Source organism: Electrophorus electricus, chromosome 15, assembly GCF_041902795.1.
Source record: "Electrophorus electricus isolate QZ-2024a chromosome 15, ASM4190279v1, whole genome shotgun sequence".
In the NCBI taxonomy this organism is placed as follows: Eukaryota; Metazoa; Chordata; class Actinopteri; order Gymnotiformes; family Gymnotidae; genus Electrophorus; species Electrophorus electricus.
Genome location: NC_137511.1, coordinates 9856169 through 9877630, shown reverse-complemented (window position 1 = coordinate 9877630; position 21462 = coordinate 9856169). Strand labels below are relative to the sequence as shown.

Below are 21462 nucleotides of genomic sequence, written 5' to 3'. Positions count from 1 at the left end.
CTCAGATTCCTCCTGATTCTGCATTTAACACAATGACATTCAGTCTCAGGCTGCAGGCTCGAAAATATTAAAAACAATAACAACAACAACATTATATCCTTTGCAAAATGTAGACCTTTTTTTAAAAAAAAAAAAAAAAACCAAGGCTGAAATTAGTTGCAGTATTTGAAATTAATGTATACCAGTGCATCGTTTGTTCCATACAGCACCACTAAACAAAGAGTTACAAAACAAATTGCTGAGAAACCAGAAGAACCATGCTGAGGTGCAAAGCTGCATGTTAATGGGCAGGGCTGTAATTGGAGGCTGCTATACATGAAGAGCTTATCCTGCTGTCCAAACCCATAGCCCAGCCATGGCCTCTCAGGGGCTCAGAGGTGTCATGTTCTGGGCTGCTCGCACCAGCATTCCTGCTCTTTTCACTTGACTTGACAGTGTTTTGTAGTGAATCGCATAATTAACACAAGGATCTCCAGAATTCAGTGACTAAACATAATTACTTCTCCCCTCCTCTCCTCTCTTAATTCCTTCCTGCGGCCAGGGCTTTCGGCCTGGCTACACAAACACAAAGAGCAGTCATGTCAGAACAGAGCCGGTTGGTGGGCCAGTGGCTAAGAGGGAGGGACATTCAACTCCACTGGACACTGCCTGCTGAGACTCAGATATCTACTAACACGAATATGATGTCTCGCTCACACACACACACACACACACACAGTGTAAGCGACAGAATTTTACACTTGCAATTTTATTAAAATAATTTTAATAAGTGTTCATTCACAGCTCCTTAAGACTGCAGATATATCATTACTGTGGACAACTGATAAAACAAACACTGCATTCAAAGATACCTTAAGTTCACACAAAAACTAGTAATAAGGGGCTGATATGTTGGGAGACAACAGGAAGAATAGAGAGACAGCAGGAACAAGTCAACCTACAGACCTGGCCACCAAATCTGTTACAAACAAATAGGAACAATGGGATTTCAGAATGCATAAAATAGCAGCATCTCAACAGGCAGAAGCAAATCCAGAGTGAAAGAGAGAAAGCATGCAGGTTGGTCACTGTGTTTAATTAGAGCTGAATTACCTGACTCTGGGTCCCCTGCTCAGTCCTCTCATTTCCTCTGTAATCCTGCCACTCCAGCTCTGCTTAAGCTCTGGCCCCAGGACGCATGGTTGTGCCACCCCTGGGTGCATTCTTTCAGCAGCTCATTTAATTCTGTAGTGTAACCAAGGTTTTGGAAAGAGGGGTAATCCCTACCCCGCCTGCTCAGTCTACCTGCCATTCAAACCATCACTGCCCACTCCACACACTGCACAAGACAGATATTTTCTTAGTGCATTAAAGTTATTGAGGGCTTAAAATAGCAAATGTCACAATGCAACACACTATTTACAAATAGAAGGGCTTACTGGCTTGTCAAGTTTTATAAAACAGGAAGGCTTTACTCTCATTCATGCCATCAAAGTTTCTATGTCCCAAAAAAACAAATCAGCCCTCAACCACACAATAAGAATATACTTTGTCTAGTTGTGGCATGTCAAAATGGCTGGATGTGTTATATAATCTTGAAGATGTCTTCAAATATTTCCATGGTCTTCATTTCTGATGAAGATGAACTGATAAAGCCCCTGAGAGTGGAAAAACAGCTTCAAACAATCTCCAAATTAGTCAACATGATTTGCTACTAGTATACAACTCAATTACTTGTATGACTTAAAACCTTCATAGACAAAATTGTCTTATTTGTAAACAATTAGTATCGCAAAACATCTGCAGCACAGCAGTAAACTGCTTATCTATTAAGAACCTGTTAAAAAAAATAATAATATGAAAACAAGAAGTACAGACAATAGTGAGCTGATGGTATGATCAAGTCCAACACCTGCTCTACAGAAAACCAAGACAACTTGCCTAACGAAAGTACTTAAAATCCGAAGTTTAAAAAAGATTAACTGTGGCATGCACATTATGTGGAATCTGGAAGACACTATGAAACATTTTCATCCCTTTACTATCCCTACCCATTCATTTATCTTTCTACTTTTCAAACCATTTTCCAATGTACACTCAGTCTGCTTTGCTTAACCTCTGAATCCACAAACCTCAGGATGTCTACAATTTAGTCAAGTGCTGACCCCACCCCCTCGCCGATCCCACCCCCCTTCTGATTCAACCCGACGAGAGTGGATTACTCTAATCCACACGTTTGGCATCCTGATCTAAGGAAAACAACTGCCAGGAGAAGAGAGTTTTAGGGGATACAGCAAGGTGGGGGCTAGGCTTGACCATTACTGGGACCTGGCCACTACTGGGACAAAGGCTCTGTAATTAGGAGCAGAAGACCCAGCTCTAAGAAAGGATGGGTCAGCTCACTGAGGTAGCTGATTAGAAGAAAGGGTGAGGTGATGACCTAGACAGTATGCTGTCAGGTGAGTGTGACAATTTAGCAGACACCCCATGGCGTTACCCCAATTTTTCACATCAGTAACCTTTTACCAGATTATACTAGCATAACTCCAACAATGCCTATAAAATGAGAGCATTGGAACAAATATTCTGAGTAAGGGTGAGATCCTTTCAGAAACACTGGACACAACTAAGTATTTTCTCTCATTACCATCTCCACATGATATTCTAAACCTCTTGTAGATCTACAAAGTCTATAGAATGTCTGGTGCCATTCAATTATTTTAGAGTGAAGGTGGGGGGGGGGGTTCTATTAATTTTTGTCAATATTCCTCCAAGCCTTGCTCCCAGTATTTACTACATTTCATCAAAACATAGCCATAATCTGGAGGACAACAAAAGTGCAGTGAGCCACCAAACAGATATGTTCCTAGTGGTTTTAAACCTTCTGTGTGAAATTAAGGTTCTGAAGCATTCTGTGCAGTTACCATGCCCTCTTGTGTCTCAGTGTTGACACCACAGTCTTAAACATGCAGCATCATCAAATCCTATTGTAGCACAATAGTAAAGCTTTAGTATTTTCCTGGAAGATTTTGTATACAAGATTTTGATGGGTAAAAAGTGAAGGAAAAAAAAAGGTTAAAAATAAACCCCCCCCCCCCCCAAAAAAAAGCAAAATGCTGAAGAAAACAAATGCAGCTAGAACAATTTTGAACAAAACATATATAAACAAGGCAGTAGTATTAACATCAACCTTTATCAGTCCTTTATTGATGATAACAGATCATGTTCACTGTATGCTAATGAAATACCACAACATCATACTAGGGACTTTCATTACATGGATGTTACAAAGTGGATAGAGAGGATCAGACAGTTAGTGAGGGAGAAAAAATGGGATAGAGCAAAATCTTGAGATTCATAGTGAAACAGTGTGAGCAAAAAAGCCCTCCATCATGATCTCAAAACTGTATCGGGCCAGCATTCTCCGCCTCCCAACTCTCAACAGATGCCCCTCCACATCTTACAGCACTTCTCAAAGCCAAATATTTTGAATAAATAACACCCACCCCAATGGTGATTCTATTAATAATTGTAGATATACAAAATGGGGGGGGGGGGGGGGGGGGGTGCATTTCTTTGGCCAACATTTTAATTAGAAATCATTTAGTAAGTTTACTTTCTACTTCTGTCCATCATAAAATTAAGCTTTCCAGCATATGCCTACAATTTAAGTGAACCAGTGGGAAAAGAAACTGCAAAAATATATATACATACATAAACAAATAATCTCATTTAATTCAATTAACACACATTTTAAAGCTACACACCTGATCAGGTAAGGTCAATGAATGCTCAAAAGCAATATCGAGGGGTGCGGGGTGGTGGTGTGTTAGAGGATGAATTCCAGAAAGCCTTCCACAGCATAGCACATTTGACTATATAAATGTTTCTGTAGAGAGAGATGAAACGGAAGTGAGAGAAAGGAGAAGAAGGTGGAGCGAAGATGCACCTCAAACAAAAATGAAAATAAGTACATGTGAATATGTAAAAGCATGTGCGTCAGTATATACTGAGAATATGAAAAACATACATATGAGACACATTCATGCTATTTAATGTTTGTGTATGTACATATGTACATACAAGTATGTAAACGAGGTTTATTCACCCAAATCTAACAGTGCTGAAAGCATACTCTTACTACTATTGATCTCCCATCAGGACTCAAAACCTACAACAAATATTACTGTTTTTTAAAGAGGGGGGTGGAAAAAGAAAACCTAGATTACACAAAAGGAAGAATTAATTTAAGAACCTACTGCACAGAAAACAGTGCACAATCTTTCATTTGCTGGATGATAGCAAGATCAGGGTGCATATATTTCTTTAGAAATACTCTAAACAGCCTTAACCTTCTTAAATATTTTATTTAAATTCATGTTTTTTCTTGTAATCAAATATGACTGCAAACAATCAATTACATCATAAAACTGCAAAAACTGTTTTAATAATAAGCTTTAAAATGAGAGAAGTTAAAAAAAATTAAAATTGTAGCTATATTTCTGTTAGAGGAATTGCGCAAATAACAAAAAACAACAAAAACAAACAAAAACAAAACAAAACAAAAAAACAACCCACACAAGAACCCAGAAAGCAAGTTGATGAAAAAAAATTAAAATATATGAGAAGTGCTAGGGAAAAGACAATAATAGTGAGAGAAAAAAGATCGGATAAACAATGAAGAGGGGTAAAGGACCTGGAAGTTTTAACTGGGTGGGGGGTTAAATCCAGTTCTTTAGAATCCCCAACTGGTTTACATCTTTGTTCTACTGCTTTAATAGCAGATCCCTCCTGAGCAGAACACATCCCTCCATTAAGAGCAGGACCCTCCTGAGGTTCCCATGTTCCCAGCAGGAATTGAATAAAAATGTGACCTTAGTTTTGGGTCCTCAAGGACTGGCTGAGAAATCTCTACATTGTATTGACTGCTTCAGAAACGGATGGTCGTTGCACAAGTCCAGCAGCCCTACAAAATGTAAAAGTTAAGCATAATGACATTCCCTCCAGTAGTTTGTTTTCTTGAGCTGCGGGGTGAACACAAGAATGTCTTTTTTTTTTCCTTCTTGTTCTAATGAATGCTCTATAATTGTTTTTAATCAAACAAGCACCAGGAGTAGTATCTGACACAGTAAGCATACCCCCAAACAAAACAAAAAAGGATACTTAAAACTCACAAGCAGCAGGACCAGGAACAAGAGACAATCTGAGATCCAGGGTTTAAGCAGAGTTGGGATGCTTGGTGGAAGGAGGAACTAAAAGTGGTGAATGAGGTTCTGCCCATCACCCAAGTCTCTGAAAAGCTGCACATGCGTGGGGTGGGGATGAAAACCACGTCCAAGATTCTGGTGAGGACAGTGCAGAGTAAGCTCCTTAGGCTCGAGCATCCTGCAATATCAAAAGAGGTCCAAACACCTCCGTTCTGTCTCAAAGCTCCCTGGCCTGCCATGTCCATCTGCAATGCCCAAAGTTCTCGCCTACACTTCAGGAACAAGCCACAAATCCTCACAACAGTTTCATCACTCAGTTAAATTATAGCAGGAAGGGAAAAAAATAATGGAGAAAAAGGAGAAAATTAATTACTCTCTCATCAACAATGCTGCAGCTCTAAAAATCTTGCCATTTCTGTTGATTTCTGTATATAACTTTCCAGACTTAACATTTCCTATGAATCTCTTGGAATCAAAACCAAAAAGTGTGAGTAAAGGATTTCTTCTGTGTACATTGACGACATTCTCATGTGGAGACTGTAGTCATGGTGTCTCTGGCTACCACGGGTCATCCAGGTCACCTCCACTCTGCGACAGGGAGAAAACAAAGAGAGGGAAAGAAATGAGCAATCAAAGGAAAAAATAAACATGGAGGAGAAAGAGCTGACGAGCAAGAACTGAGGAGACAGGAGAAAAGGCAAAGCATGTAAAGAGAAAAAAACACAACAACAACAAAAAAAACCACTGATACTCAGTGTGTAACATTCAAAATGGGGGTTATGCAGCTTAACCAATGGTTATATAGTTGTCTGAATATTCTGGTGCCAGAACACTTGTGAAGGCAGGTCTGTTTTTAAAGAACATCCCAGGCCACTCTGAATATGACAGTCACCAAAGCCACGGTGAATATCAGATTATACTGATATTATATCAGATCATATGAACAAGAACAAATGTTTACAGTGAAAGCAAACCCATAACAGTAAAATTCAACTATACTGCAGTAACCACATGTAAGGTTCCCGAAAAAGACCTTAACCACACTTACCTGAGATCATACAGTGAAAATGTATTATATGTTCATGGATCACTAAGACAATGAAAATTGGATTTTGAAACTGTTGTTTACAAGGCCAGATGTCCAGATGTTTCTCATGCTTGTATTTTCAGCCAACATACCTACCTGCCAAACCAAACATTTGGGTGGAAAACCTATGACAACAAAGGAGGTAGCATTCAAATTTCTGACATGTTAACTGTTGACTGTTAAGAATGTACAGCCTGTGGGCTTTAGCCAGCTGATCAACAGAATTCTTCAGGTTCTATGAATGTCAAACAACAGCAATGACAACAGTTCACTGTTCAATGAGATTTATTTGGTCCAAAAAAATTATAAGAATAATAATGAAAACAATTTTTTAAAAAAAACCTGCAGAATCAACACACTGAACTCACACACTAGTCAGGATGGACATCTAACGTCTTCCAAGAGTTTTGCTAAAGCTCTAACCCAAACCATGAAAATAACTACGGGTTAGTGCTGATATGATGACATCAACAGGAAAACATTGTCCCCCAGTCCTTCTTAGAATCAGGAGAGTGCTAGAAATATTTCTGATTCAATATTTGAGATCTTTAAACATGCAGTTATGCTCACTGTTAGTAGTATTACAGTATGCAATATTCAATCAGCCCAAACTCAATTAACCAAAAATGTCAAAACACTAACTTAACAATTATAATCCCCACATCGCTTTAACCTGCGAGGAAAACAAAACCCCCATAAAAAAAAAAAATGAATAAATGCTTTTCTATCTTTGGAGTATGACACTCATCCCATGTGGACAGGATCACATATCCATTTCACATACTGATGGTGTTTCTGTGCAAACTGTGCATGAGTACAGACATTTGAGCAATCGTGTGGCAGTGGCCTGTGAACTAACTTGAGGATTAAGAAGAGAGACACAAAGATTAAATTCTCCTAAATATCTTGTCATCTTCCAAAGCAAGCAAAGAGGAATAGCTCACCAGCATGGGAATTCATGTTGGTTAGCAGTAACATGTGGCCGTGTATCTTGGTTATGAGGAAAATGATAATATAAATACTATTCCATTGCCAGGTCATTTATTACTTTTTTAGCTACTATTGATGTTGCATTGACATTGTTGTGCTTTTTAGAAGCAACTGTTGGTCAAGTACCACCTCCCCTGTCCTCCTAACAGTCAAAGTGGTGAGAGCAAACATGTGACTTCAATCATATAGCCATGTAGGGTAATAAAGGGACAGAAATACTGCCTATAACCACAGCCTCGGATAGTATGCACAAATGTCTTATTTGTTTCTTCCACATATATTTGGTTATTCACATATATGAATCAAATTTCAGCCTCACAACAGTGACATACATATGTCTACCACACTGATTCTCTCTCTCACACACACACACACACACACACACACACACACACACACACACACACACACACACACACACACACACACACACACGCCCATGCGTAAACACTCGCACCGAGAAAGTGATCAAAAAATTAATCCAAAATGTAAAGTACACATGCATTGCATAGCAACGAGCATGTGCCGGTATATACAAGAGCAAGAAGTTAGTGATGCCCTTGGCAAGCCCCAGATTGTCTGATCTATGTAAGTGATTTTGCTTTTAAATGTTTAGTTAGTAAAAATACCACACCTAAAAGGGGACTGATATTTTTGTTTACTTATCGGAAACTACTGTTACCAAGTCTCCTCTTGAATTCCACATTCAAATGTACCCTCATGGATGAATAAAGCTTCCACAGGGACTAGATTAGATCAATGCTAAGTGCTGCACATCAGGAAAGTGCTGACTATAGACAGTGCTGGAATATGCCAAGGATAACATCATTTACAGTCACAGGGCAGGCTTTAAGTTACGAGAATAGTGCTTTAAACTTGTCCTTTGTTGACTTTGCTATAAGGAAGTTTAACCAGACCAGAATCAAGATACACTGTTCACCATTTTCAGTAACATCTACACATGACCGAATGGTTAACCAAAAACCTGCACCAAAACTGTTCACTGGTATGAGAGGGAGCCGTGCCTCAAGTTGTTCAGGGATCTGACTAGTGCTCAGAGCCAGGGAGGAAAGAGGAAAAGCTGTGGGGAGCAGGGCAAGAGAGAGAGGAGGATTTTGAGGTTATTGTATTGGACATCAAGGGTCATGCAACAGAAGAATCAGAGAGCTCGTCGAGAGGTGGCGGCTTGGTGGCTTCCTCTGTTTCCTCTCCAGAGCTCAGGGGCTCTGTTGCAGCAGCCGGTGGGGGTGAGGAAACTTCTTCCTGAGGATTAGGTCGCGAGGCTCCGCCTGTCTCGTAGGACAGCCGATAGGTGGAGAGTGCCTGCTCCAACACGTGGCGATACTCGCCTCGGTGACTGAGGCGGAACTGGCGCAGTGCCTCCAGCAGGTGGGCAGCGGCGCTACTCTCTTCCTCCTCACCCGCCGTGGCCTGGTGCAAGACGCCAGTGTCAGTGGGCAGAGCAGGTTAAGAGACTGGACCTGAATAGGACAGGCCATCTGCCCAAGATCTCACACATCCTGGCTCACATTAAGAACAACTGAGAATAGATTGGTGGGACAAGGATGGCAGCCCCAACTCAGAGAAGCTGATGAATGTGCAAGTGTAAGAGTCAAGGTAAGCACTGAAGTGAAGACAAAATGTACAAGCACCTTTTTAGCAATGAAAACCACACTCCCAAACCCTCCTCAGGCAATACAAATTCACTGGCACTCAGAGATTAAATCAAGTATCTGACTGAAACCCCACAGACATGAAATGAACACAAAATGTTTTCAAGCAACGCAAACACAAAACTGAAACAAAGCCAAAAGATATGAAAATCACTATAAAGAAGCTGTCAATATGACTTCATTACTAAAGATCACATCACCAAAACACTGAATGATTGTGATGGATTTAAAATCCTGCTAATCCCATCTGGCTACCATATCAGCATTAGGACATGATTACACCAATTCTGAAGAGCCTATACACTATAATGACCTCCTAGTTTGCTTTGAGCATGTTTTCCATTAAAACTAGAAAGACCAACTCACCCCATCATCATCTCTGTGTGGATTAAGTCTGTTGTACACAGCCTCTATTACACTGCGTCTAAAGAAGAAAGATAAGATCTAAGATGTTGGAGGAGCACTGTGACGATAGATAAAAGGTGTCACACAGGGAAAAAAAATACATTACAAAAGCCTTACTAACGGAAATAAGGAGTAGTGGGTAGCCTAGCTGGCTGATAAGAACATTTAGGATGCCAAAGATAATATTCTTAATCTGTGGATATGGATGGTGGTTAGTATTTAGCATATGAAGGTGGACATTAGTAAATTATAGGCTGAGTTTCTCTCACTTGCTAGCAATTCCACCTCCCGGTGGCAAGTTCTGGATGTTTTCAGCAGAGAGGCTGCGCATGACATAGGCCATATCTGGTATGCCTTCTTCCCCTGATTTCTCCATGATCTCTGCAAGGTAAGAGAAACAACAACAACATTACACAAATGCAATACACTAAGCACTGCCAAAGGGCCAATTAAGTAGAACATCTGATACATCACGAAAGGAAGCACACCCGGATGCAAATGTGGATCAATCTCACCATTCCTGCAGATACACCACTTAAAACATATCCAAAGAGCTAAGGATATCAATATTAGCACTAAAAGGAGAGGTTGATTAGGATTATTCATCACTGATCCCTTGCGAATATCTCTAGCATATAGACAACACCTCAGAATTAGCAAAAACACTGAGGGCTCTGCCAACCATTCACATTGAGGAAAATGAGTCACAGCATAAGTCAAAACTTGCCTGGCCGTGCCAGAAATTAAAGAGGATAAAGGCAGAGGGAAAGAAGGGATCTACAGATTAGTGGCATTTAAATATACTATACACAGAGCAGAACAGCAGAGGAATATAAATCAAAAATATTTATAATTGTAATAATACAAATCCAGTTGTAATGGGAGGCTATAGGACTCATTTTTCACCATACCAGTTTCTTATATTTAGATTAGATCTAGTGCTAGACTGAAGACATTTGAATGCAGACTCCCTGCTATGGCCAGGGATGTTTATCGTGGTTTCCCAAAAATCAACCAAACTTTCATCCAAAATACCATAAACAACAATCATATTATCTAGTGACACATATGGTGGCATCAACAAACAGTATTGGCAGATAAAACAAAATGCCAAAACAAATTTGATTTTTTATATTTTATATATATATATATATATATATATATATATATATATATATATATATATATATATATATATATATATATATATATATATATATATATAAAAATGAACCATAATCAGCACTGTTTACTCCCTTAAAGACAAACAAAAAGCAAACAACCAAAGGCAGGCTAAACCTGTGCAATGAGGGGGAAAAAACCTAACTACAGAAGGATTAGCACTGATTAATTGATGAAAAACAAAAAGAAGCTGGTTTATGAGGCTAAACATTCACAGAAAAGTATCACACACACACTCTGAAACTAATTTAATGTGTGAGAAAATTATAGCAATTATAGCATATTTGCTAGATGTAGGCTGTGTTCTGTTAAATTCACATGGTGGCTATGCTATTAAAAAGAAAATACAAAAACAACTTTGTGAGTCATTTGAAAATAAATGTGTCAAAGAACATGAGGACATAAGACATAACCAATATCACCGTAAACCTAAAGGGTCAAGTTTCATTGTCTAAAGTTAAAGCTACTCCAACTGAGGCACTTAAGTTCATGAATTCTAAAGATATAATTCAGAACAAGATGAATTATAAGAATTTATTTGTGGCCAAGTATATACTGATTTATACTGAACATATTACAAAATGTGAACATCAGTACTGTACTTTACTGTCCATATTTTAAATATATAGTTTTTAGTAAGAGAAGTGCACTTGTTAAATTGAACTGATGGAAAAAAAAAAAAATCAAATAAATAAAAATCTTTAATCTTGTGTAAACCTTCATATATTTTTTAACATTTGAGTCTCAACCAGCTCCATTCATTCATTTAGGTTACATATGTTTTATATATTAACAGCAGCAGGTCTAAAGGCCTACATTTTATGCAATACCAAAAACTAAATTGAGATTTAAATACCAATGCAATAAATTATTAAACAAACAAACAAACAAACAAATAAATGAATCGTTAAGACTTGCCCCACAAATTTCCTTTTAGAGTTAGGCTTTCTGGAGTATATGAAACAAGTAGTTTGCAATTTTCACATTTATAGTGTCGATCATAAAAGTGTGGCAGCTCTCACTTACCTTCAACACGAGATTCTAGAAATTTCTCCAGCTCTGACTCCTTCTTCACTGCCTCCTCCAACACCTTGGGTGCATTGGGAAAACACACCAATACAACACTCATGTTGTCACGGCTGCCCTGGATGGAAAAAAGAGGGTACAGTGAAGAAAAAAAAACTTTATTTAAATTCAGTCAGTTCAGCGTGTGTTTACAGTACCAGTGCTATTGTAAACGATCACAAATCTGTGCTGCTTCTTTTCTTGGCAATATTTACTTTGCATAGAAATGTATAACTTCTAGTCATACTGAGACTGGAACCAGAACACTACTGAAAGCATCCAAGGTGGGCAACGAGAATGGAAATGGTACTACACAGTAACAAAATTCAGGGATGGAAAAACCTCAATTTAAGATCGACATTCCATGGTCATACTCTATGAATAGAGCAACAGACACTTAAAATATGAAAGATAAACAAAAATACATTTAAATGCACAGATAAAACTCTTTCAATGAGTGTTGGACATAGCTCATTAAATTATTTGTTTGCTGTAAAACACCTTTTAGCTAAAAGGACAAAAACACACATATTCTTACATCACAGAGAAGTTCTAATAACATAGTTCTAATAACACCGTGGTGGGGGTGGGGCACACACCAAAACACTCTCCACCCAACACACACACACACACACACACACACACACACACAGCCCCACTTTTACCTTGTGTAGACATGTGTCCACTACAGAGTTGCAGACTTTCTCTAGGTCATCCCACACCTCCAGCCGCGAGCGCACAAACTCACAAAGCTCCTCATTGCTCATCACATCCCAGATGCCATCACAGGCCAACACCACAAACTCATCTTCCTCTGTAACCCTGGGGATCTCAAAAACCTCTGGTTCGGGAGACACCAGTTGCTCTGTGGGTCCCTTCCCATCCACGCATTTGTAGTCATAGTCCCCCAAGGCACGCGACACAGCAAGAGATCCATTAACACGCTGGATCATTACAGAACCTCCGGCATTTTGGATACGCTCTTTCTCACGTGGGTTACAGGGCTTGTGGTCCTGCGTGGAGAAGTGCACCTGTCCGGAGCGACACAACACGGCCCGTGAGTCTCCGCAGTTGATGAAGTACAGGTGCTCTGGCGAAAGAAGCACGCCCACGGCCGTTGAGCCACTGCGGTCCATGCCGTTACGGAGGTCAGAGAAGTTGCGCATGTACTCATCGATTTTCAGGAAGCCTGAGCGGATGCCACTTTTCACCCCCTCCACAGAGTCGGCACCAGGCCGGAAGTCCTCGCTGTTGGTGATGATGTGCTCCAGCAGGTGTTTTGAGCAGTAGTTGGCTACCCTTGAGCCAGCATGGCCATCGTACACAGCAAAAAAGGACCAGTCATCAAGGCCATGGGGCAGGCCCACCACCGCTGTGTGTGCATCCTCCATCTCCACCCGCCAGCCTTGCATGCTGCTCAGACCAAAGCGCAGGCCATTACCTGCACCGTGGGCGTTATGTTTCTCAGTCTTCGGTTTGTCCAGAAATGCCCCCATAGCTCAGGACACTGAGAGACAGATTGACAAACAGGAAGAGACAAGAGATCAATTTTACAAATCTAACTATTTATTAATTCAACTTCTGTGCAAATCATTGTGAACACCTTACCAGTAATTTAATCCCCATTATTACTGAATACTTGGAAATATATTACATTTATAGTGGACATTAAAACTGTACAAACCCTATTTTAATTGATTGTAAAGTCCTGAAGTTTGGAAATTTTGTTTTCTAGAAATGAAAAAATATTTCATGTGGAACAGTTTCTCATTAAAAAGATTCATGACTGGGGTATTTTACAATAGAAAAAACAAAGAAAGGCAGCAATGATGTGTATAGGTTAATTCCTGTTGCTACTATAGTGCAAACGTGTAAATTCCAATATTTTATTTGACAATGTGGTCCTCAGACATGTGAACTTGAAAATGGTCCACAAATAGCACTTGCACTCTCTTAATTCTCTGATTACTTAAGGTAGTAATCAAATGTTAGAATGTTAGAAAAACAAATGTTAGAAAAATTTGTAATTAAATGTGAAAATCATAGTAAACCTGAAAGTGTGTATTATTGCATCATGGTATTTTTCCTAAAGCTTCTTGAAATGCTGCTATGCTGTAGAAAATCTTTTTCAGTGCTAATAAAGCATGCAGCATGTTGCCAAGACAGTAAAAATGAAAACTTTTTATTTAAAACAAAGCATGTTATTTGGCATCATCTGCTTTTGTTTCTCAAACAATTAAGTGTATTTCAAAAGACGCTCTCTGATGGGTGTGGGACTGGGTGTTGCATAGCTGACGTCATAAAACATATAGGCCTAGACAGGTATAACAATGTTCATTAAAAAGTCATACCAGTTTATCTCCAAGCAAATACAATTGACCCAGGACTTGTACCAACGGTTACTTGAAGCAACACTGAGAATCAAAATTGGAAGAATGCAGATAAATTTAATCATTATACCAATTAAAGCATTTGCAAAAAAAAAAAAAAAAAAAAAGAAAAAGATAAGGATTAACCTACATTAACAATCAATCAAGACTTGAACTGTGGAGAGAAAAAAGATCATATTTCACAGATTAAATATTAAACTGTGGTAATATGCAACTAACCCAGCAGTAGCATTAGCCTACATGCTTGGTAAAACCATGTTTTTCTAATTCTGTATGCACAGACTTTAAAAAAAAAAATAATTATGGTCCATGCATGCAAGCATAATCTTGAATTCCACTGTCTAGTCTAACTAATTCAGGGCAGTGTGCTGTTGTACATTTTAATTGCTTTTGATATGATTTTTAATGCATTATTCTAAGGTGTAACGGAATAAAATGTTTTCCCACTTAGACAGATTACTATATTCCTAAATTAAAAAGTGCCATGTAGCCAATAACAGAAATGTTGAGCACTAACTTTTATTATGCACATTTATCATGACACTATTTTTATAAAATGCATTAAAGCCTTTCCAATTTAACATATTGATATCTAAATGTTAATTAGGGCAATGACTATGCATCATTCATCATCAGTGACCAAACTAAGGGGAAAAAACAAATGAGATGATTATGTAAAAATATTTTTCTGTTAACTGCGCAGTGTTAAACATTATTACTGGTGGTTTAGTCTGGGGTCTTCACAATCCTTATTTGAGCACAGCAAAAACAAGAATCCTACATTACCCAAAAATTCCAGAAATTATTCTAAATCTACAATTAATTCACTAGGTAGCATGTTGTTTTTATCCCTGAGTTCAGTTCCCCACATGAACTAAAGCATTAAAGCTTTAAGCTGCTTTGAGCAATCCTCAAACCTATGATCATTACATGCAGAAATAGTCTGTGAAATATATTACAACCTCTAAATAAGTTATTAGATAAATATGACTGAGCCAAGAGTATAAATGAGCATGTATGATCACTACTCTGGGCCTTCATGCCAACACCAAAACACAGCATCCACGCCAAGTTTTAAAACTGATCTTACTAGAGATTTCACCAGATGGCTCAATCTTCCAATAACCCTTCACACCCGACTTTCTAGATGTTTCATCATGTGCACAAGCCAGTCCGGTCAGTTGTACCAGCAAGGGAAAAACCAGCAGTCAGCAAGACATAGCTCCAATAGATGTTGCAGGATGTGGGAGATTTGAGTTCACAGAAAACATCTACAGCTAGGGCCTGTAGCCCCTGAAGGCAGTGGCAGAATTACACAGAGGGGTGGTGTCTCTGACTAGCCCACACTGCTGCTTTTGCTGTTGGTCCACAAACGACAGGAATGGCAGGCATGTGCCAAGAAAAGTCTGTCGAGTGCTGAAGCATATAGCCAAGTCGAGGCAGGTTCTCTGCGTGTGGGGGTAGAGGTTGTGGCTGTCATGCACAGTCATGGCTGGGACTTCCAGGCTGTCTGTTTGGCCACTCCACCCACTCAGAGCACTACACTATTTTTAACCCTCTCAAACCAAGCTTTGGTTGCCAACTGCTGAAACCAAACAGGGGAAAGATGACAACCCTTTAGACCCAACCCCTTCCACAACCATTTATGACAAATTTTTTGGCTTGTTGTAGCTCATATCAATTTACAACAAGGAAGAATTTAAAGCAGGGCCTTTTCAGTTGACCACGCCCAGTTAGGTATAGAATAACTAACATAGTACATGAATTAGACAGGACACTTTACAATTCTGTTCTCCTAACAAACACCAGTTGCAGTACATATTGTGTACATCAGATCAGGGTGTTCAACTAGCTGGCTGTCAACTACTTAGCTCATTACTAAGGCTACAAATAGGGCTGGCACTGTTTTTATGGTCAAATCAATTGATTGTTGGGACAAATAATCAAATACTCAGATTATGGGCTGCATAATTATTTAATGGATGTTATTTAACCATCATCTTTTAAACATAGCTTGAGGTTGTTTTAGGCATGTACTAACAGAAAGATGAATACTTCATCCAAATATAAATCTTTAAATTCACTTTTGTTCTTTTACAAAAGATATCAATTTCAATTTTTTGTTAAAATTGTAACCAAGGATAAGCAAAGTTGCTACTATAAAACTACAGCAGTTTTCCCTTAATTAGATAAATTTTGAAAACTCTAAAATTAAAACAAATGAACAAGAATGCATAGATAGTAATGCGCATTCTGTGCAATAAACACTAGGTTTTTTTACCAGTCATGCAAAGGGAAAAAAAAAACTAAATCACAATACAGAAACGTAAGGTACTTGGATTAAACTATGTGGAAGAACACACTCACACTACTACCACATTGTTCACATAAATTTTATTTCTGTTCCCATTTGAACACTGTAAAGTCCAACCCCCCCACCCCCCCGAATATTTTGTTGTCTGCATGGCCATGGATTAAGATACTGAAGAAATCCATCTCAATTCCCGTGCAGCTCTCTAGTATGTTCAGTGCCATTAACAATTTATTGATCAAGATAAAAAGTATTTCAAATAGAAAAGGTTACAGTTCATAATGTGAAGTAACGCTGAAAGCATGTTGGCTTTTCTCAGTAAATTATATAGCTAGCAAACTGATTTTAATGTTAGAGATAATTAGCTAATTTATCTAGGCAACCCATCATCCAGAGAACCAATGTGCCTCCTCTTAAGATCCTCCAGTATAACTGATGAGGTCTCATATGAGGTCAGGTCAGCTTTGCAAATGTTACAGTTCACAACCTTAAGAGTGAAAATGTTCCCACTTTTGGAGGTTTTGAGTTATGGCGTTATTGCGTACTTGCAACATTATGCCTAAACCTGTAACAGAAGACAGGTTTTCTTGTTGAGTCTGCTTTTAGAAGTAATTTTTAATTAGACTTTTGAATTTGTCATGAAAATTATCCCTATGCTTTTGAAACAACCTACTGCATTTTCTGTTAGATTTTGCTTCCGTTTCACATTCAACAAGCAATGCTCTGAAAGCTAAGCTTGAAACTGTAAAATCAAAGGAAGAGTCTACTGTTCACCACTTCACACTAATGCTTAAGTTAGCATTCACAATGTTTACATAAGTAGCAATTAAGCAAGACCAGTAGACTTTATTAAGTTTAGGAACTAAATGCGTATGCAGCTCCATCGTTACACTTCCAGTATAATGCAACCTCTGCCTTGTTTTCAAATACATCATGACTCCTCCATAAAACGAAATTTAAAAAGCATGCAACATTGGTCTAATGCATATGAAATATTTATTAGCTCCTTGCAGAGTTTATTAATGACCGACCCCCATCCCTACTAATGTCACTAGAGCAGAACTTTTTTTTTTTTTAAAGCAGCAGCAGTGTGCCAGTCTTTAGGGAATAATTCTCTGCATAAAAAAGGTTAAAACTCTCTGCTAGTTTAATCCAACAATAATTCTTTCAAAAACTAGAGTAGCTACTTGTACAGTTTGTCCAATCAGCATGATTAATCTAATATTTAGATTTGGGGGGGGGGGGGGGGGCACCACCACCAACATGGTAAGAGTATTACTTAAACTGAATACAAAAGATACATAGCCTGTGATCAGCACTTTAGCTAGGTCACCAGATATCCAACCATATCTTATTAACCTCAGTAAGGAGATGATGTGCCAGTGAAGCTGTCCTATTTATGATCTCATGAGCTCATGCACAAACTACTCATGATCTCATCACTCTCATGATCTCATGCACAACAAGATACAGTGGTAGCCCAGTGGTTAAGGTACTTAACTTGTAATCGGAAGGTTGCTGGTTCAAGCCCCAACAGTGCAAAGTTGCTGGCCCGCTGAGCAAGGCTCAGTTGTAAGTCGCTTTTGATAAAAGTGTTAGCTAAATGCCATAAATGTAAATACTAAAGATCTTACAGTCCTCAAGTACTAACAGCTATAAAATCCTCCACAAAACTTGGAATGCACCGTCATGATCCCCTTTGTCAAAGATAATTTAAACTCTGGATTCTGGTCTATACAGCAGGAGAGCTCAATGCCTTGGGGCCAACAAAGGTTAGACAAAACACTGGAAATGGCAGGGCAGGGAACTGGAGGATAAAGATGCATTAGTCAATTCCCCTGCCATCCCTTAATAATTCAAATTAATTGTGAAATACATAGAAAACAACAAAGATTATTTTAGCAATTGACAAGCCCTGTTTGAAAAACTGCCCTTTGGGCTGGAGGCTGGTCTGTAGTTACTGATTCCCCATCAGTCATTTTAATGAGACAACTCAATGCTCTACATTTACAGCATTTAGCTGACACTTTTATCTAAAGCAACGTACAATTATGACTGAGTGCAACTTGAGCAATTGAGGGTTAAGGGTTAAAGAAACAACACACTGTGCCACCAGAAAACATCATGACAAGAAACGTGCTAAAACATAGCAAGTGCTTTTCCAAAATGGAGAGAATTATTACATGCAAAGCATCTTTAGTGACGCTCCTCCTGGACAGGCAACTATGTAACTATGTAACTAGTAAAGGGTGGGAGAGGAGACTAATGTATCAATAAGTAAAAATTTCCAAAAAGAGATCCTGAGCAAACAAAGTAGAACTGGACAGCGAGATCATTTTTTTTAAGAACATACTTGGATTAGACCAAATTGGTTTAATCTCCATCTTCTCTTGGGTTTAGGTGGACATTATTAAAGAACCAAAAGTAAGCCACAACAGCTGTCATGAAGAATCACATTTGTGACTTCTACCCCCATTTTCCTTAATCTGGCTGGCTAGTGAGCCAGTACTCAATTCTAAAAATAAAGTAAACACTGTGAGGTTGCTAAGCAACTCTGAGTGCAGCACCCTAACAAGAGACTTAGCTTCAATCAATGACCCAACTACAAACAGAGTTTTACATGGATAAGGGATGACCTCCATACAACAAGCAGGTCTACAGCAAAACACAAATAAATCCTTTAACCTTTAATCCTTTCACCTGCTGTCAGATTCAGGTGATAACAGATTTCAGTCAATGATTTCATAGGTGCAACTACAAGTCTAAAGATTTGCATTCATTATTACCTGACTTGTCTGAAATTGTATGCATTATGTGAAACACCCATTAAAAGTATGCTTTGTAGTGTTAAAATGTGCAAGCTGAGATTTGTTTCAGCATCAAGGCATCACCTATAGTAATTAGGCAGGGCCACATATAAACAATAAGTATGTATATTAAGTTAAAAGTATGCTGAGAAAGTAAAAATCAGCAGAAAAGTGACCAATCAATTAATTTTCTTTCCAAATTGAAGTCGGAAAGGCTACATGTTATAAAAACAGCACTCTGAAACCACACCAAGCTATTACAACAATAAGAGTATGTAACCTGTGTTAAAGAGGACATTGCTCTTTGAAGAATCATTCTAAAAGGTCCAAGATGACTAGTATACAGGCTGGGGAAGGGAAAAAACAAGAGGCACACAAAACTATGCATTTGAATATTTCATTTAAATCAATCATTGGTCATTTTATTATATTTATATACTACAGGATCACAAATTTAAATCGTACTTTCAGAGAGGCCATATCTACATCCAATTCCACTCTGCTAAATAACCAGTGCCCCTAGTTAAAGCCCACCTTTATGACAGACACAATGAAATCTTTTCTGTAGCGCTTGAACATAACCATTAGGATTGTACATCCTCACACAGCGCATGAAAAGTTCTCACCAACTCCCCTCCCTCCAAAACACATACAGAGACAAAACACGCCCTTATCTATAATGGTTGAACCACAAACTCTCAACCTCTAGCCCCCAGAAACTTGCCACTAAGCAGTTATTCCCATCCAAACCACAGGGTGAAACCCAAAAGCACAAGCCTCCCCTGCAAAAATGCTGCCAAGAATTGTAACATAAATGAAAAGAGGAACTGGAGGCTGCCAGGACTGAAACACTGGCCATGACTCGTTGACAGACTGTGAGCTTGAAGCAATAAGACCTGCTAAGAAAATGCTGAGTGATTTTAAAGCAAAAGCTGTAGCATGGGAGGGTGGAGGATGGGGTACAAACCCAAGAGTAGAAGTAATAGAACCAAAGATCGGAACACAATTATTAACCACATTACTGAACGACTGAAACCAAAAATGTTTCAGTCATTTCTGTTGCTGTCATTTCTGTCAATAATGTTAGGTTCTGGGCTTGAGATCATGCCAAAACACCATAGTTTTCCTGCATGTACTGCAATTATTTCAAATACATGGGGCAAGAGAAATCAAGGGAAGTTTGTTCACACAGAGCCAAGCACATGTCAGCCACCACCTTATTCCGCCAACCAAGCCTGACACCTCCCCACTCCACCCCACTTCTTCCGCACCAACTTTGATTAAATTGGATTCCATATTGTAATAAGCAGCAAGGGAAGACGCTCTCAATGCACAGCTGAACATGATTGGTGACGTCCCTCGCCCACCATTCCCCCCACACAGCTGATAAGGCATACAAATATACATACAAATTCTCTTAAAGCAGTACAAAGGGCCTCACCATCACTGTCACTCCAATCCATCTACAACAGCTGTAATACTGTTCTTCTTAACCAAACACGAAGTAACAATGCAAGAGAAGCAAACATATCTACCCTCCATACACAGGCAGTTCTGTACCAGGCATCACAGAAAAAAAGAAGTCATCAATTCAGACCATCACAGCAAGGAAACATATGGGTGAAACTGCATGAATGAGCATTGACAGAAAGGCTGCTTGATCAGCGCAACAAGTTACAGGCAAATTTCATTATCATCTAACAGTTGTGTGCAATCTGTCATGAAAGTGATTCTAAATAGGGCCACTGATGAAAATTACCAGTTTGAAAATGAACATTGATGACCTGAATGTGAATCCTTTTAGTAGTTTTTACTTTTTTTTTTTTTTTTTTAAAAGAAGCCATTATAATAATTTTATTTAGTTAAATGCATATTCTAGACTGAGCCTGTGGGTTAAGGATGCTACTTCTCAGACTACATTATAAAAGGTAGGTGAAGGGAAGCAGGGCATCTTAAAATTGTTTTGGAGTGAATAAAGCAGTCAGAAATTATGAAATTACTTCTATTAAATATGATCAGTGTGTAGCACACTTAAGTACATTAATTTGTTTTGTTTTAAACCCATGTTGAATAAATAATGATTTGTAATAACGTTTAGCTGCCGAGCATCCATTAGTGAATATCAGCTACTAAGGAAAAAACCTGGCACCATTTAGGCTCAGAAGTAGAGACATACTTTAACAGGCAACTGTTAAATGGCCAGCATACATTTGGGGGAGGGGCAGCAACATAGCACCACAAAAACATACTAACTTTACTAGCAACACCTACATTTACAAAAAAAATGGCTGGAGGTTACTGTTATGTTTGTTTTGTATGGTAAGGTAGACAAGTGCAGTACATAAAGTAGCAAATGAAAAGCAATG

At 38.7% G+C, this 21462-nt stretch overlaps 1 protein-coding gene across 7 annotated transcripts in view; it reads right to left on the bottom strand.

Moving 5' to 3' along the window:
* Positions 1-718: 718 nt before the first annotated feature.
* The window catches only part of ppm1bb (protein phosphatase, Mg2+/Mn2+ dependent, 1Bb), a 28753-nt gene continuing 8009 nt past the window's right edge, over positions 719-21462 (bottom strand). The window contains exons 2-8 of one of the 7 annotated variants that reach the window (XM_081698247.1): positions 14109-14132; positions 13940-14002; positions 12254-13095; positions 11550-11667; positions 9611-9722; positions 9303-9360; positions 6541-8694 (exon numbers count right to left, since the gene is read on the bottom strand). In XM_081698247.1, the coding sequence (XP_081554373.1) occupies positions 8407-8694; positions 9303-9360; positions 9611-9722; positions 11550-11667; positions 12254-13084 (1407 nt within the window). In that variant the 5' untranslated portion in view covers positions 13085-13095; positions 13940-14002; positions 14109-14132 and the 3' untranslated portion in view covers positions 6541-8406. Of the gene's footprint in view, positions 1319-3166; positions 5775-6540; positions 8695-9302; positions 9361-9610; positions 9723-11549; positions 11668-12253; positions 13096-13939; positions 14003-14108; positions 14133-15068; positions 16352-21462 lie in introns of those variants that run through there. The other 6 variants (XR_014117331.1, XM_035533411.2, XM_027002628.3 and 3 more) reach the window with 6 other exon arrangements.